The sequence below is a fragment of the Microtus pennsylvanicus genome, chromosome 9 (genome assembly GCF_037038515.1).
Source record: "Microtus pennsylvanicus isolate mMicPen1 chromosome 9, mMicPen1.hap1, whole genome shotgun sequence".
Classification (NCBI taxonomy): Eukaryota; Metazoa; Chordata; class Mammalia; order Rodentia; family Cricetidae; genus Microtus; species Microtus pennsylvanicus.
In genome coordinates, this window is record NC_134587.1 from 62,110,196 (window position 1) to 62,126,802 (window position 16,607).

Consider the following 16,607-nt stretch of genomic DNA (forward strand, 5'->3'; position numbering starts at 1 on the left):
TACTTGTTTCTGGTTCAGCAATATGAGAAGCCGCTGTCTGAGATGGAGCCCCGGCTCCTGAGTGACAGGAAGCTCAAGATGGTGTTTTATCGGGTCAAAGAGATCCTGCAATGTCACTCCATGTTCCAGATTGCACTGGCCAGCCGCGTGTCTGAGTGGGATGCGGTGGAAACGATCGGCGACGTTTTCGTGGCCTCGGTAACTCAGCAGCCTCCATTCCACACCCCACCTGAAGCTCTGTGGGCTCTCAGGGTGGATCGCTTTCCAGACCCCGGAGCCCCTAAGGATGCGTGCTGATAAATTTAATGCCCTGATCCAGTTGTACACTCAGGGAAGGAGCAGGGGCCCCTTTCCCAGGGGACAATCGGGCCTGGGCAGAGGTTCAGGATGGAAGACAGGTCCGGGAAGGCTTAAGTGTACACACCTGATCCCGTTTTGGTTGCACAGGGCTCTGTCTGTTAGTGTCACCATGCCCCCACTTCCTGATGTAGGCCATACTCTCTCTACATGATATTCTCTATGCCTGGTGATTGTATAAACGAGGCAGAAAAATATCTGGATGTTTCTCTCAAACCTTTATTCTTTGACCTGATGTTTTGTTACATGGACCTAGGATTTGGTCCTCCTTGGTGATGCAGGAATACAGAGCTCAGGCAGCTTGCAGGTGACATTTCCTGGCAGCAGAAGCAGCCACCCAGGAGCTGAGGGCATGGCATTTCTATGTCATTGCTTTGGAGTCATTGTATCTTTCCTCTTCAGGAGGGTTAGGTCCGGAGTGTGTTGTTTCCCCTTCCGTCCAGATGGAGAAGGCTGTGGGTGAAGCCAGTTAGCTCTGTGATTACCTAAGGTTGCTGTCCAAGGGAGAGAAGCTTGCTTGAAGGTTTGTGGGGAAGTTCTTGTGAACTTAAATGATGCTACATTAGTGATGTAGCAAACTTTTAACAGTTATTTTTACTTTTTTTTCTAAATTACAATTTATTTCTTTATTGTGTATTGGGGGCACTCACGGAAGTCGGAAGACAGCTTTCATAGTCTGCTCTCGTCTCCCACTCTGGGTCCTTGGCATTGAACTCAGGTTGTCAGGCTGGTGGGCAAGCTCCTCTACCCTCTGTGTCACCACACTGGCCCTGTTAGAGTTTTTGAGACAGAATCTTGCTTTGTACTCCAGGCTGGCCTTGAACTCGAGGTGTCCTGACCCAGTTTCCTAAGCATAAGTGCCGGCCCAGCCCTTTTCTCTGTATAGTTTGAACAAATACCTGATGAAGTGGACAGAGCAAACACACGCGTTTCAGCGTCATTACCCAGGCGACACACACACACACACACACACACACACACACACACACACACACACACGAACACAGACTCGCGCCCCACAGCCAGAGAAAAGCTGCTGGAAAGCATGCTCATGTCAGTCACCTGTCTGTCCTTGGTGACACACGATGTCTTTGTGAAAGAATGAGAAATAATTGGTCTCTGAAAGTTGATACCAGGCGCACCAGGCCTGCCTCTTCCTGCATCTTGAAGCCTTTGTGTTTGCAGAAGAATAGGAAATGTTAGCATATGGGTGTCATATCTCCACCTGAGGAAGGGGTCAACTTTCCCCTGTGTTTGCAGAGGTAGGTTGTGCCCCAAGGGAGGATTTTGGGGCTACTGCGTGATGACCCTTCTTCTCTTGGCAGCTGTGTCTGCCCAGGAAACTTAGCGCTGGCTGGCTGTGCTCCTCTGCAGCCAGCAGGGTTTACTTCCTATCTTAAAGTGCAGGAACAGGTGCGTTGGGGCCAGCCTCGCAATGTCCAGCCTGGTGGGCACCAAGTGCACTGCAAGCGTGCAGGGAAAAAGAACTCATGCAGCCCCAGTGGTTTGTGGTGCGAAAGCATTGTGAAGGGCATGCTCCAAGCCACACCTTTCCCAATCTCTTTTCTCCAGTTCTCCAAGTCCATGGTGCTGGATGCTTACAGCGAATATGTGAACAACTTCAGCACGGCTGTGGCCGTCCTCAAGAAGACGTGCGCCACAAAGCCTGCCTTCCTTGAGTTCTTAAAGGTAAGCACACTTGCACTGCTGTGGGTTTGGACCATATCTTATGACAAGTCCATAGCAAAGTGTCTTGGAATGAAGCTGGCCTGAGCCTGGCCTTGAACATGCTGTGCTATTTACTGCAGAGTCATGATGAGACCCAGGTATCTGGGATGGGATTTTAGGCTGTATATAGCTTTTTGAAGGAACCTTTGTTTGCATACCTTAGTGTGCTTGTATGGATATAGACGTAAAGGAAGCTCAGTCAGAACCCGCAGGTGGTGCTAGGAGTGACAGTAGCCTGCACCTAGATCACAGTCGGAAATGAGCCCCTCCCTGAGACAGAGCAGAGACAAGGCCTGGAAAGGCTGACCCCATGAGGAGCCCATGCTAGAGATGTGGGCTTTGTGCCTCCTGATGTCAGGCTCAGAGCCCCAAGCCCTTGCTGCCTTCCTCCATTCCACAGTGGAGGGCAATTCCCTGGTGGGTGCTGGTCTGCAGGCAGGGCTCAGAGCCCCAGACGTGAAAGTCTGCTGAGGTTGCCCTCCAGAACCAGATTGAAGTCCCTTTGGGGAGCTTGTGCATCCCCGCTCAGTCTCATCTGAATGCTAAAGCTTCGGGGCACAGTGTGTTCTTGATCTAGGACCGTGTTCCTGGAAAGGTCCTGCTAAGGTCCCCACTGCACATGGTCAGCTCAAGGAGCGCCATCCAGAAATTAAATGTCCTCTGGCTTTGGAGAAGCTGAGCTGTGTCCTTGAGCTGTGACATCATCTCTTTCCCTAGAGGGAACAGAGACTTTACTAATTAGAAATTGATTTCCTCTAAGGGTTTTTTCAGGAGCTTGATGCTGATATAAACTGTAGCATTGCAGTGTCTATATTCCCTCCTGGTCTGCTCACCAGGGCCAGGTGACCTTGAGTCTAGGCCTAGCTAAGCCTTGCAACCTTCACTGTGTGGGGTTGTTACAAGGAGACGGCCCAGGTATAGCCCCAGGGTCAGGGCCACCCATGGCCTCAGGAAGTCCAGTACTGGTGCCTCCCTGGGTGCTCAGAGATACTTGTAAAGATGACTAATAAGTATTGGGAGGAACTTTCTCTTTGAAATAGCAGAAGGGGCCACAGCCTCTCCTGGAGCAGACTGACCAACATGGAACCTTAAGGACTCTGGGAAGTGTATCGGGGCCTGAGATAGCCAGGAATGGCTCCTTCTTGGGGCCAGCATCAGCAGAGTCTTCCCAAGGGCTGGTGTAGAAAGTGTTTTCCACATGTTCTAGAAAGTTTCTTATTGCGCGGCCTGTCCATCATCCTTGCTCTGTAGGCAGCAGGAACACAGCAAGGCTGGCCCACTGCATGCACTGAGCCTGTCCTTCTTCCCTGTAGCTGAGCCAGGATTCCAGTCCGGACCGAGTTACACTCCACAGCCTTATGATGCGACCCATCCAGAGGTTCCCGCAGTTCATCCTCCTGCTGCAGGTATGCCTGGGCCACAGAGAGCATGTGCTTGTCACTGTGGTGAAAGACCAGGGGCAGGAGTGGTGAGACCCTGAAGGCTCCCCGCTCTCAACAATCGCAGACCTCCTTTGTGGCTGCAAATAGGTGGGCTGCACCTGGAGCTGGTCACTAGTCTATTGCTGTCACGGGACAGCAGGGCACAGTCACCCACAGCCACAGTGGCTGTGGACCAAATCGGGCACTGAGACTGGACTGAAGGGTGATGTGGGCTGCCACGTGGGTTCTGCAAACCAGAGGGTCCTCTTCAAAAGCAGCCAGTGCCCTGAACTCCTGAGTCATCTCTATACCTGTAAATTGTTTGGGGTTTTTTGTTTTGTTTTGTTTTTGTTTTTTGGTGGTTTTGTTGTTGACAGAGTGTCATGTAATTTATATGCAGGATAGGTACATATTGGTCATGAAGACTGGAGCCTTTGGGCTGTTTGTGCCGAGATCTTTCCCTGTTAAAAGACAAAACGTTTAGGGAGAAGTTGGTCCATGTCTTTTAACAGCAGAGTTGGTCAAAGAGGGAGAATTGATGAATCGGAGTAATAATAGATGTTGAAGATTGAGGACTCTTGAACAACAGCCGTGAAAGACTGACTGAAGGGCTGCCCAGGAGCTGTGCGAAATGCCACAAGAGCGTTTTCAGAAAAGCCTACCGTCTGGCTCCAGGGGAGCAATCAGTTAGCAAGCAGAGTTTTTACAGAAAAAGGCACCAGGGTGATTGTTGTGATAACTTATAAAACGGGGTGCTGCATGAGATAGAACCATGCTCAGCTCTGGTAGGGGTGTTTGTGATGCCTGTTAGCCCCTTCGGGAAACATCCCCAGCCCTGTTTGTAGCAGTGGGGGAGCATCAGCCCCAGGTGAAAGCCAGGTAGTTCCTGCCCCTCTTTAGAGAGCCTCTTTTGGAATTGGAGTCAGCCCTCGGGTGCTGCCATTCCTGACCACACGTGCATGTGTAAGTCCTTGACATGGTCCTGTGCTGTTCACAGCACTTGCCAGAGCCTCTTTCTCAGGACGCCAGTTTCTCTGGCCCTTTGTGAGGTTTCGGTGACTGCGGCCATCCTTCAGCCTCCTCCCCCAGCTCTAGTGATTTCCTCTACATCTGCTGCACTGTGCTTTGTCAAGCATCGTGGCTCCTTTCAGACAAGTCCTTCTCTGTGCGGCTGCTCTGAGTGAGTTTAGAGCACTCACTGAGTAAGAGATGCTGTACACTGGCTGTCGTAGGACTTGTCGGTTTCTGAGCACACAGTAGACTCCTGAGATGAGAAGGCCGAGTAAGGTCATCTTCAGCATCAGCTCTTGCTGTGTCCGCTCTGCTTTCCACAGTCATTGTGTCCTTTGTGGCTCTGCGCTAGGCACCTGACTGCTCTCTAGTGGGGCGAATCTGACTGGTTAACTGGTCCATTCAGCAGTGATCTGAGCTGGATCTTGTGGTGCTCAGCACCTGCCGTGCCACCTTCCCATCATGTCACAGGGATCTCCCGTGCTTACGTCTCTCCATCCAGCCTTTGCCAACGTCGGGCTTTCCGTGTCCAGTGCCAGCGGCTCTCCCAGCCTGCACAAGAGTGAAGAAAGCTCTCGAGGAAATGCTGTGTCTTGCTAGTTTGACTTTCCTCGCTGTTTCAGCATCAAGGCTGTTTCCCTTTCTCGTCACTGATGTCTTTACTAGAGGAGAATTTAATTTCCCTCAAGAGACTTAGAGACCGTATCAGGTACAGCTGTGTAGCAGGTGAGACAATACCCAGACTGGCCTTGCTTTTGCTTTAGAGTGAGAAGTGTGAGAGTCCCCAGAGGTCACCACAGGGTTGTTGATTGGCCCACTTCAGTACTGTTGTGTCTCCAGTGTTAGGAGAAAGAGAAGGTTCAGGGAGTGCCCTGTCTGCATGTCAGTAGAGCACACACACTTTAGCTTCAGCCCACAGTCTTGGAGTGGTGTGGGCTACAGTATCCCAGAACAGCTGTGATAGTGGAGTCAAGCTCTCCATAACAGGATGATAATAAAAAGCCTGAAATAGTGTGAGAATTACCAAGTGGGACTTGGGAACTTGGAATAAGTACGTGCTGTTGGAAAAACTCAGTGTGAATGGGTGGATACAGAGCTTTAGCCTCAGCCTGCAAAAGGCCTGGGGTCTGAGGGAGCAGAGAGGAGTGTGAGGAGAACCTGGGTGGTACCATGCAGTGCCGTACGTCCTTTGTGCCGTGTGGAGAGACAGGGCACACAGACCCGCTGGGTGGGTCGACCTTGTGGGATAGTAGATGCCACAGCAGCACAGTTAACACTGCTGGGAGCTTTGGTGAGTAGGTACGGTTGTCTGCCCGCAGGAGAAAAATGCAGCCTGACTGTTCTGTCTGGGCCACTGTTGGCTTCTGGGATGGTGGCGTATTCCTATGCCAGGGGCCCACACTGTGTATTCTTTTTTCATCAGCAGTTTCATTTTTACACCAAGAGCTGACTGGCTGTTTATCCAGTTGAGGTGATTCTCTTGTCCCTCTCTGAGCCCCGATCCTCCTCTAGCAGTGGCTGGCTGCCCATGTCACTCCAGCTGCCTGACCGAGCAGTCTGCTAACCGTTGGGCTTGGAAGCGTCTTTGCTGACCATCCACACCCTGCCTCCTGCTCACAGGATATGCTGAAGAACACAGCCAAAGGACACCCTGACAGGCTGCCCCTTCAGATGGCACTGACGGAGCTCGAGACCCTGGCGGAGAAACTAAACGAGAGAAAAAGAGACGCTGACCAGCGCTGTGAAGTCAAACAGATAGCAAAAGCCATAAATGAAAGATACCTGAACAAGGTCGGGAGAGGTTTTTCTCAGCCCTTTGCTGGAGTATTTTCCCTCATGCTAACAAGCCAGGGTGATAGATTAATTCCTAGGGTAACTCTCTCTGCTCAGCTAACTGTGGTGGGTGGAGCTGGGAATACCTGGGGTTGCTTGTAAAACCTTCACCTTTGCCTACTTGTTTTCTCAGCAAAGGGGCTCATAGATTTGATAGCACCCCCTTTTGAACAAAGAACCCCAAAAAGGTTAAGAGCAACTCCGAGCTTTAGTTTCAAAATCCCGTTTTTCATTTTGGTTAGCTGTTTGTCGCTGTCCACCTGTGCTGAACATGGTGTGCTCCAGAACAAAGAGGTCCTTGGCCCGGCTGCTTGGCTTCCTCTTCTCAGAAGAATTTCTTGTAGCACACCACAGACCTCGCTAGGCCTTCAGATGCTGACTTAAGGCCCCGTCTGTGGGGGGAGCCAGGGGCCCTGCTAACTGGTGCGGTGTTAGTCATTGTTGTTGATGCCACATTCATTTTCTTCTCCTTGGGGGAGACATCCTGCTTGATGATACCCAGTGGCTTCCTGCTGCCGATGTTATGGCTGCCTATTGTGAGAGGCATTTCTCTGAGTGTCTCAGTGACTGGAAGCTTTTGAGTGGAGAAGTACAGCCGGCTCTGCTCTTCATACAGTTTACGTCCTTCATAGCTGTGCATCGCCATGGTACTAGATGTGAGAGCTCCCCGGGAAGGAAGGCGTACTGACTGCAGCCGGAAGCACCTGATCGCGATCCTCTGCCCAGATATGATGTCGGCTTCTAGCCAGTTTCTGGGAGCTGGGCAGTCAGGGTGATAGGCTAGGCTCAGAGGTGCTGTGTCTTCTGTTCTGAGCATGAGGTGACATCCCATGGTACTGATCGGTGCAGAGCATCCTTCAGCTGATGTCTCTTTAGTTCAGTGACACAGAGTGGCAGATGATGAGAAGTCCAGATGCAGCCTTTGCGGGGTGTAGCTCAGTGGTCGTACAAGCGATGGGTTGCATGAAGTCCTGTGTACAGTCAACAATAGATCAAGTATCAACAGTAAATCAAGCTAGGTACAGACTTACTTACCTTTGCTTTAAAGTCAGTTGCTAAGTGACTTTTCACCCCCAGTGTTGCTCTTTTTAAAGTCACACACTGAGCTCAGTAGCTTCTGTGTGAGGAGGGAGCAAGAGCAATGGATCCTTCTTCCAGAGACTAAGCCATAAAGCATGGATCCTGTAAGATTGTACATTTCGGCAGGGTCCCTTACCTTCTGCTTTACACGAACCCTGATGTAGTGACTGTGTCGGTGTCCTTTCGATCACTCAGCTCCTCAGCAGTGGAAATCGGTACCTCGTTCGATCCGATGACGTGATCGAGACTGTTTACAATGACAAGGGAGAAATCATGAAGACCAAAGAACGCCGACTCTTCATGTTGAACGATGTGCTGATGTGTGCCACTGCCAGCTCACGGTAAGAATGAGGCCACGTCACACGGTGTCGGCCTTACAGTAACACACTGTGTGCATCAGAGAATGAGGGAGAGAGAGGCTGCATTCAGTCTCTCGCCTGAACTGCACCAGACTGTGGCCAAATTCATTACCTTAGTGAAAGCAAAGTCATTGAAAGCTTTTGTATCATCATCATCACCACCACCACCAGCATCATCATCAGTAGTAGTAGTGTTAGCATTTTATTATTATGCGTGCTGAGGGTGTGGCCCAAGCATTGCACACAGACAAACTCTGGCACTGAGTTGTTGAGGATCAGTGGGTCTGCTGGCGGACATCAGGTACATACAGGTGGACTCACGTAGGCTGGTGCTGGAGCTAGCCCCGAATTGTGTCCTCCCATCTCCCTCGTCACCTGTGGCTCTTGGTTGTCATTTAGCCGATCCTCTAAATAGCTATTTCCGGCATGTTTACATTTGGGTCTACCCCCAGTTGTCTCCATTAGTTCTGTCACTCGGTTTGTCCTCAGAACAGAGGGAACCCGGGAGGTAGGGTCCTCACAGTTTGTGGAGCCAGCTCTAGGGGCTGGTGAGAGGTTTTTGCTGGCCTTGCAGGAGCAGTTGATAAGCCTTTGGTAACGCAGAGTGGTCTAGCATGCTGCCTGCACTGTGGAAGGTATGGGGCATGGCATCTAGGGTGTCCCTCCTGGAGAGCAGGCTGGGAACTGTGCAGCCACACAGCACCCTCACCCTTGTGAGTAGGTGACCACCCTCCTCCCACTACCAGAGTTCTGGCAGAGAGGATATATGGGTGATACTTGATAGGCAGAGTCACTCCACTTGCCAGGCCTCTGACTCCTTGTCATCAAGTGAAGGGCGTTGACCACGAGGGTCAGGACGGTCCTGCAGACACTGTCTGGAGCACCCTCGGTGACATGGCTGTGGCTGTTCATGTGTATAATTGCATGAGCTGTGGGCTCTGCTGCTGCTTTTGTCATAGGTGTTTGTGTTCTGTGTTTGTTTCCCATGTTGTAGTAAAAGAAGAGAATACCTAGGTCTTCATTTCCCTTCTGTGCACTCAGCAAATTCTTCAGTCATGCCTGGAGTGTGGGTTGACTTAACTTTATCAATGTTAGTATAATGTAGTCAGCCATACAAGGATAAACAAGAAGCTAGAGTCAACACAGAACATCTCTGCACACTTGGGACATTTTCTCCAGACTCCTCAGACAGGGTTGCTGTGAGTTCTCAGGTTCTGGGTGAGATTGTGGAGAGGATTTTGCTTGCCCATCCTGCTGGAGGCCTTAGCCAGAGCCAGAGACTGCTGTTTGCAGGAGGATCCCGAGCGCCTTGGAGACTACCCTGCTGCTCAGGGACGCGGGAGGGACGGGAGGCATCGGAACTTGGCCCCAACGGTCATCCGTGAAGTAACAGCTTCTGTTTGTTCTAGGACTTCACATGAAAGCCACGCTGTGATGAACCAGAGATACCTGCTCAAGTGGAGTGTCCCTCTAGGACACGTGGATGTGATTGAGTACGGAGGTAGCTCTGGCGCTGGGGAGCACAGCAGGCACCATGCTGCACACTCGCCTGAAAGCCTGGCTGTGGTGGCCAATGTGAAGCCACGTGAGTGACAGTCTTGTCCGCTTTTATGGAATCTGCTGCCTTGGTCAGTCTGTCTGTCTGTCTGTCTGACATGTCAGAGCTCTGTCTCCACACTGCTTCGGCTACAAGGTGGCAGCAGATTGGTCAGTAGTGCTGTCAGAAGACCATGGGCAGGCTCTGCTCCATGCCAGCTGGCCCCCCGTGGGGAGGGGGAGCTGGTGCACGTGGCCTTCACGGTGGAGCAGGACGATGGTGGTGTTTGGGGATAACTCAGCACTGCACAGTCGTGTTTCGGCCTGGAGATTTTGACCTGAGAGCAGCCATCATTGTTTTCTCCTCCTCTTCCATCTTAAACCTGAATAAAGACTAGCTAGATTTAATTCATGGTTGACCTCTGCCTCTGGACCAATTAAATCAGAGTGAATGGGAAAATGCCATAACCTTAACAAGTGTCAACCTTTCCAATGAATTCGTTTCTGATGCTCCCAGAAGTGTGAAAGCAGGCGTTGAAACTCAGCCCTTCTGGTTGGGCATGTACATTTAGGGGAAACACAGGCAAACAGAGCAGTGAGTATCTGGTCTAATCCCTTCTACTTTGCTAATTCCTGGCATCTGCCTGGGACACTAGTTCTTTGAACATAGTATCAGTTATTAGACTCTTGAATGCCGACTGTAGTTTGTACCCGCCACTTAAAGCAGCAAGTACCTTTATCTGGACACTCAAGTAGAGTTGAAGTACCAAAGTGTATCCTAGAACACTAAGATGGATGGGCAGTGTGAGGAGGAAGGGAAGGATGGGGGAGGGGATGCAGGAAGAGAATGATGTTCCAAATTGTCACAGCTCATTGAAATTTTATTCAAGGGGAAATTGATTATTTTTCCATGTGACCTTTAGAATCTCCTCTAGGGAACTCGGAAGTGTTGATTGCAAGGGCTGTGTTTCACGTTGCTGTCGGTGTTAACGTGTGTTTATAGCCAAGGTTGCCTCTCAGTGTTCAGACAGCTATTGATGATGCTGATCACAAGGAATTCATAGCAGACACACGGACTTACATTTTCTTATCCTCTCTCTGTTGATGACTTGTCCTGCACAAATGTAGGATGGTGTTAGAATCGGTAAGAACATTAGGGAAAAATGTAAAGCAGGGTGTAACCAGCTCTGTGGAAGGAAGAATCAGAAAAGGATTCGTTTTCTTGAAGCCCTGTGTGTTGTGGTGACCTTTCCATACCAAGTGCTGTGCACAGCTGAGTCATCCCGGAGCACCCGGCATCTCTCTCCCACTTCACCGTGAAGGCTACAGCAGGAGCTGAGCACAGGGAACTGAAGGAAGGAGGAGCCGGCCAGCCAGAGCCGAGCTTACCCACTGTCTCAAGGACGAGGTGTGGCGTAGGATGCTGGGTGCTGAGCAGCTAAGGGGAGCAGTCCTCATCCCGAGTGCAGGAGGATTGCTGTTTTGTCTTGTTAAGAGGAGTTGGGGAAGTCATGGAGGCATGCAGATTGCCCTTTGCAGGAAGGTATTGGTTTTGTGTCATAAGAAAGCCCCGAGATGACCTCAGCCAAGCCGTTTCTTAGGGCATCTTTTTCCACGCTCTCCAACAGTGAGACAGTCGTTGTCTTCTGGAGATTTGCTCTGCTGTTCACTGTGGATGAACCCACGTCTTGGTAGAGTGTCTCATCATCCCACTGCTGATACTGATGCTGAAATACTGTCAGCTGAGGTGGTAGCTTGGTGGGTGTGTGACTTCATCTGTTCATTTCTCCCCTGGTTTGCCATTTCTTATTCCCTAGCCTAACAGCATACCGTATAGAAGACATCTGTAGGACGAATTAAAGAGCATTGTAGTTTCCAGTGGGCGTTGCAGTCTAATGAAGTGGTATTCTCCTATCGTGTATTTATTAGAAGCTGTGATGAACCAAACACTGAGTCCTGAGCCGTAAGTGAAACTGGCACTGGCCAGGCTATCCCGACACACAGATGCTGCACTGTGGGCCGCGTCCCATAATAGAAGCAGGAATAAAAGCCTTGGCAGCTGAAAAGGAGACCATGTTCTCATAAGCAGTGCCTCTAAAACTAGCTTCTGGGAAGACGTGGGGTTCTACAGATGGACGTGGTCACCCTGCCTGACCCTTGGATGTGTGTACTCGGCTGGTGACCCCTGCTTGCAGCTGTGCTGGCCTGGGAACTCCTGAGAGAGCCATGGTTCTGGGGCAGCTGTGGAAGTCCAGTCAGCCGTCCCTGGGGTCCATGGGAGACTACCCCTGAGATGCTGCTCCATGCTTAGGAACACAGAACTGGAAAAGGCCCAAGTTATCTTTTGCTGCCTGAGACTCAGTGAGCCTTCATCTGAGTGCTGCACATGGCAGTGATGACTAACTCTTGAAGGGCTTTACGAGCGGTATGCTTCCCAGACTGGACTTGCCCACCTGCTGAGGTTTAATTGCATGCCAGATGTGTCTCAAATGTTTAATGTGATGCTTTGGTATTTATGCGTAAAGTGAAATGCGTCATGCAGCCAACTGGTTAGCCAGTCATCACCACAAGTAGGTACCGTTTAACTTTTCTTCTTCTTGGTGGTTAGGCACTTAAGATGTTTTGCTTGTGAGATGGCTGGGCAGACACTTGCCACCAAGCCTGGCTGGCTTGAGTTTGATCTCTGCGCTAACACAATGGAAGAGAGAACCCACTCCTTTAAGTTGTCCTGTGTGTGTGCAGGCCTTAGTGATGGGGTGTCTTCCTGCATTAGAGAGGTTTGCTGCCAGGTGGTGGTGGCGCACGCCTTTGAGCCCAGCATTTGGGAAATCAGAGCCATGTTGATCTCTGAGTAGAGGACAGCCAGGGCGAAACGATAGGAGGGGTTACTGTTGCCGCAGCAGACAGTACGCTTGCTGGCCTGTCTAACACTAGTCTGGGGTCAGCCTGTCCTTAGGAGTAAACACACTGCCCTCCAGGCCAGCTCACTCACATGGAGACCTCCCTGAGTCTCGCTCGTTCTTCCTATAGAGTTTGGTGGCCTCTGTGTCTTCTTTCCCCCTCCCTTGGACTTGTTATCTTGGGGCGTTTTGAGAAGCTAGGTGGAAGTTCTTGTTCTTATTGAAGTCACATGACTTCTCTGCTGTTTGAATGACTGGAACATTCAGGTTTGGAAGCTGGGTCTGTTGTTCTGTATTGGAGGCAGAGTGTGGGTGTCACTGCCTAGCAACCAGTGCTGGGAAGGGTGAGGCTGTGCCAGCAGAAGCAGCAAGGAGCTGCTCCTGCACGGCTCCAAGCACCCAGAAAACAGGCTCCTGTTGGGGACACAGCATGCATGTTAGTGTCATCGAGTTTCCGTGATGAACGACACACGTTGAGAGATGCTTGGGAACCAGTGAACTGGTCTCCTCCAGGGACCCATGGATTGGGTTAAGTGTTGAGATCTCCTGGAATCACTTTGCAACATGTGTCTAAAAGGTTTTGCTGACTTTTCAGGCTGTGGTTCAGGGTTGGGAAGGCAGATGATGAACCATCTGTTGGGATTCTGTGTACTAACCTGCTCCCCACACACTGATAATACTGACAGAGAAGCAGGTCCCCACCTTCTGTGCCGGATGGTTATTTTGTATTGGATTATCTGGTAATGGTCCACAGGTAACCTGGGGACTCGGGGTATCTATACCTTATTTGACTCTGGTCTTCCTCATCCAAATAAGAACACATCCCCTGGTGCTGCTTATTATGAATTGTTGCTATATTTAACTTATGTCAGATATTATGATAATTTGACATCTGAATTCAAAATAAAATGATTGAATAAGATCCTTAATATTTCTGTCGCCATGAAAATTATCTTTCAACTTTTTGTTCACACATAATAATTATAACTGTGGGACACAGGGTGACATGTCAGTACTGACGTATTATCCGTCCTGACTCGTCTGCCTATTTAATGCTGCCATCTCCTTGTTGTTGCCTCGTGTTTGGGGCTTCTTGTCATCTCTCTTCCAGGTATCCCTAGGTTGTGAACTGTAGTCACACAGTACGTCTGCAGCCTCTCTGCAGCCTCCCTCCCCTCTCCCTGCCCCGGCCTCTGGAATAGCTCTTTGTATTTGGACCTCCTTATCTTTCTGTGTCCGGCTTAGCTGATTTAGCACAGTGTATTCCAGTTCCATCCATTTTGCTACACATGACAGAACTCAGTACGCTGTGTCATTGATAGAATTTCCCACTGTGTGTGTGTACCATATTCTCATTGCCTGTGCTGTCTGCTGATGGCCACACAGGCTGCCTCTGTGTCTTGGCCTGTGATGTACTGACTTGCTGTCCCTTGGATGTGTACCCAGGGTAGGATAGTTAGGTCGTGGGGCATGTCTGTTTGTGGCTTCCTGGGGGCTCCTCCACGCTGTCCTCTGTGCTGGCTCCACTACCAGTCTACACTCCCGTCAGCGCCAGGCCGTAATTCCCTTTCTCCACTTCTCACCTGCTTTTGTTATTTATTTTTTGATGACCGCTCTTCTCACTAGTGTGAGGTGATGTGTAATTTGATTTGCCTTTCTGCAGTGATTACTGATGTAGAATTTTTCTTTGTGGTCTCATTGGCCACTTATGTATATTATTTTTAGGAATGTCTGTTCAGATTATTTGCCCATTTTTAATTGGATTAATTGGATTTTTGTTAATGTGGTCTAGGTGGTAATCCTCTGTCACGTGGTTAGCTTGCAGGCAGATCTTTATGTCCTCTAAGGCTTATCAGTTGATTGCTCTTTCTGCTGTGTAGAAGCTTCTGAGTTTGATGCAATGCCTATTCTTCTGCTTTTGTTTTGAGGGTCTTGTGTAAAAACTCTTTGCCAAATGGTTCTGGAAGAGCTAGTTACTCATACACAGGAGGTTGGACTTGACTTCCCTCCACGCAGCACATGAAGCCAGTTCTGAACCCTGGTGTTTGCTCTCAGTGAGCTCTTAGTTATCAGAAGCCTGACCCAGGGGTGTGGCCCTGTGGAGGCAAGGACCGGGACAGACTGGAGCTGGTTGCTGTACCAGAGGATAGCAGTTCCTTCCCATTCCTGCTGATTCTCTGGAGATCTGGGAAAATCAGGGGGCATTCTGGGAAATACATGTGGGAGCCTGTGGAGACCAGCGGCTGACTGCTTCCCTTCACCCCTGCTCCTGCATCCTCTGATTTACAACCCACCCCTGCTAGAACAGCCTTGTCTGGGCCCGGGAAACCCTCTGCCCCTGGTCAGAGATATTCCGGCTTCCAGACTCAGAGAGGGTCATGTCTGAGTCCACACTCCTACCCAGGTTGTCGTAAATGTCCTTGCTGTTGACTCAGCCACACAGCCCCTTCTTTGTTTGTCACATAAGATTCCATTCAGCTTACACCCCGAATTTTCTCACTGGCTCTAGGGATTTCCATAGAAACGGGGAGGGGGAAGGGTGGTGTCCGTGAGAAAGCTGGGGAAAGATGTGGAGCGATCCTGTGCCAGCTGCAATAGAGAATCAACCCACAAAATCTGAAATGCTCAGAATCTATCACCAGGTAGCTGGAAATTGGCTTTGAGAAGTTTTCTGCTTGTGTGTTTTTACTTGATGGAGTTTGGGCCAGAAAACAGGCTCTCTCTGCTGCACGGAGGTTGCCTTTTAGAGCTGCTCTGCCCTGACGTCCCCAGTGTCTGCTGCTCCTGCTCAGGTGGCACTTTGTGCATTTCCTGTGCTGGGCCGAGGTGGACACACACCTTGTGGTCTCAGTATCAAGGTCTTTAATCACTGAGAAGACGTAGCCTCCCTTCCTGCCTCAGATTCACATCAGGGTGTGGACACACACATCGCTGAGGAGATGGCTCCGTAGGTAGAGTGCCTACTGGGTAAAGTGAGGCCACAGTGCAGACCTGTTGTTTCTTCCCTGAGTGGGCAGGACACAGTAGGCTGTGTCCCCGCTTCTTCTCTTCTGAGGAAGATCTCCAGGTGTCTGAGGTGAAGTGAACAACCTCGCCTCAGATCCCTCCTGTTTCCTATCAGCTTCTTTCCTCCTGCTGGGGTCTCTCTGCTCAGGACACTGCCTTGACTACCCATCACCTGTCTTCCTTGAAGGGATCTGAGACTCGAGGAAGAGCCTGGATAAGGCTTCCGGCTCGCAGGAGTCCAAAAAGTCTTCTTTAAGTAGCAGAGTATTCTCTGTTTAAACCTGTGACTGACTCACGAGGTGAGTGGGAGGGAGGAATTCTCTCCAAATCCAAGCACAAATGGCAGATTCTTGACACTTGCCAGAAAGTCGGTGTCCTTTCTAGTTCTTCACCTTGTCCTCAGAGATGGGAAGTGAGGAAGCTGGAGCAGAGTACCTTGGCAGCCTGGTCCGGACGGACCCACCTTCTTGGTGCAGACTTCTGCTCGGTGACATTTGTCATGGCATGATGGCCCAGGGTATAACTGTGACCAGTGTGGACACTTGTTCCCCAAACCAAGGTGTTCAACCGAACACCAGTGTAAATGAAAACATACTATTTTGGGGGCTAAAGCTAGATATGGGTTATGGTAAGACAAAGATGTGGCAGTAGAGAACAGAGTCAAGGAGGCGCTGTGACTCTGGGTGTGTGTGTGAGGGGTCTCACAGGTGATGGGAGTGATTTTGTGAGCCCTCGAGCTAGTCCTGGCCTGTGAGCTAACTGAAGAGTGTTGCAGGTACCTAAAATGTGTCCTGAAATTCTTTGTGCTGCTTACCAAAAATAGAAGTCAACATTTATTAATGATTGCAAAGCTAACATAAAGTAGATGTTGTTGAAGAAAGTTAATGTCGCGTTTATGGTATCTCAAGTCTGGGTTCACAGCTTATTCTCAAAAGTTTATACAGTGAACGCAGTGGATGAGTTACCAGATAAAAATATTTTGATTTATAAGCATAATGTAAGGGAAAATGTAGTCAGTGTGTGCACTGTAGATGTGTAAGGGTGTGTGCGTAGATGCACCTGGTACATTGACTGCATCGATTGAATGCATTAGTGACATTCAGGTCATTAGAGTTCATCAGTGTTTCATGAAGAAAGGAGATCAAGGCCCTTGACCCTGGGGTAGTTTAATCAAGAGAGAGCCCAGGTTGAGTTCCTGTTTCCTGCCCTGTGTCTGCAGTCTCTCTGTAGCTAACGGTCTCTGGTCTGTCTATACTTTGTCTGCTGTAGGAGTCGAGTCTGTGCCTGCCTGAATGCTGTCTTGTCAGCCTCTGCGTCGCGTCCCTCACGAAGGGCTTTTGCTCTGTTTATTATTGAACAGCACAGAAAGCATCCCA

General features: G+C 50.0%; 1 protein-coding gene across 5 annotated transcripts in view; it reads left to right on the forward strand.

Annotated features, from left to right (window-relative positions):
* Arhgef10 (Rho guanine nucleotide exchange factor 10) overlaps positions 1-16,607 on the forward strand; it is an 86,319-nt gene that overhangs the window by 41,491 nt on the left and 28,221 nt on the right. For all 5 annotated transcript variants that reach the window (XM_075986270.1, XM_075986273.1, XM_075986269.1 and 2 more), the window contains 6 exons: positions 19-198; positions 1,930-2,046; positions 3,399-3,491; positions 6,138-6,308; positions 7,626-7,771; positions 9,199-9,374. In XM_075986270.1, the coding sequence (XP_075842385.1) occupies positions 19-198; positions 1,930-2,046; positions 3,399-3,491; positions 6,138-6,308; positions 7,626-7,771; positions 9,199-9,374 (883 nt within the window). The remainder of the gene's footprint in view (positions 1-18; positions 199-1,929; positions 2,047-3,398; positions 3,492-6,137; positions 6,309-7,625; positions 7,772-9,198; positions 9,375-16,607) is intronic.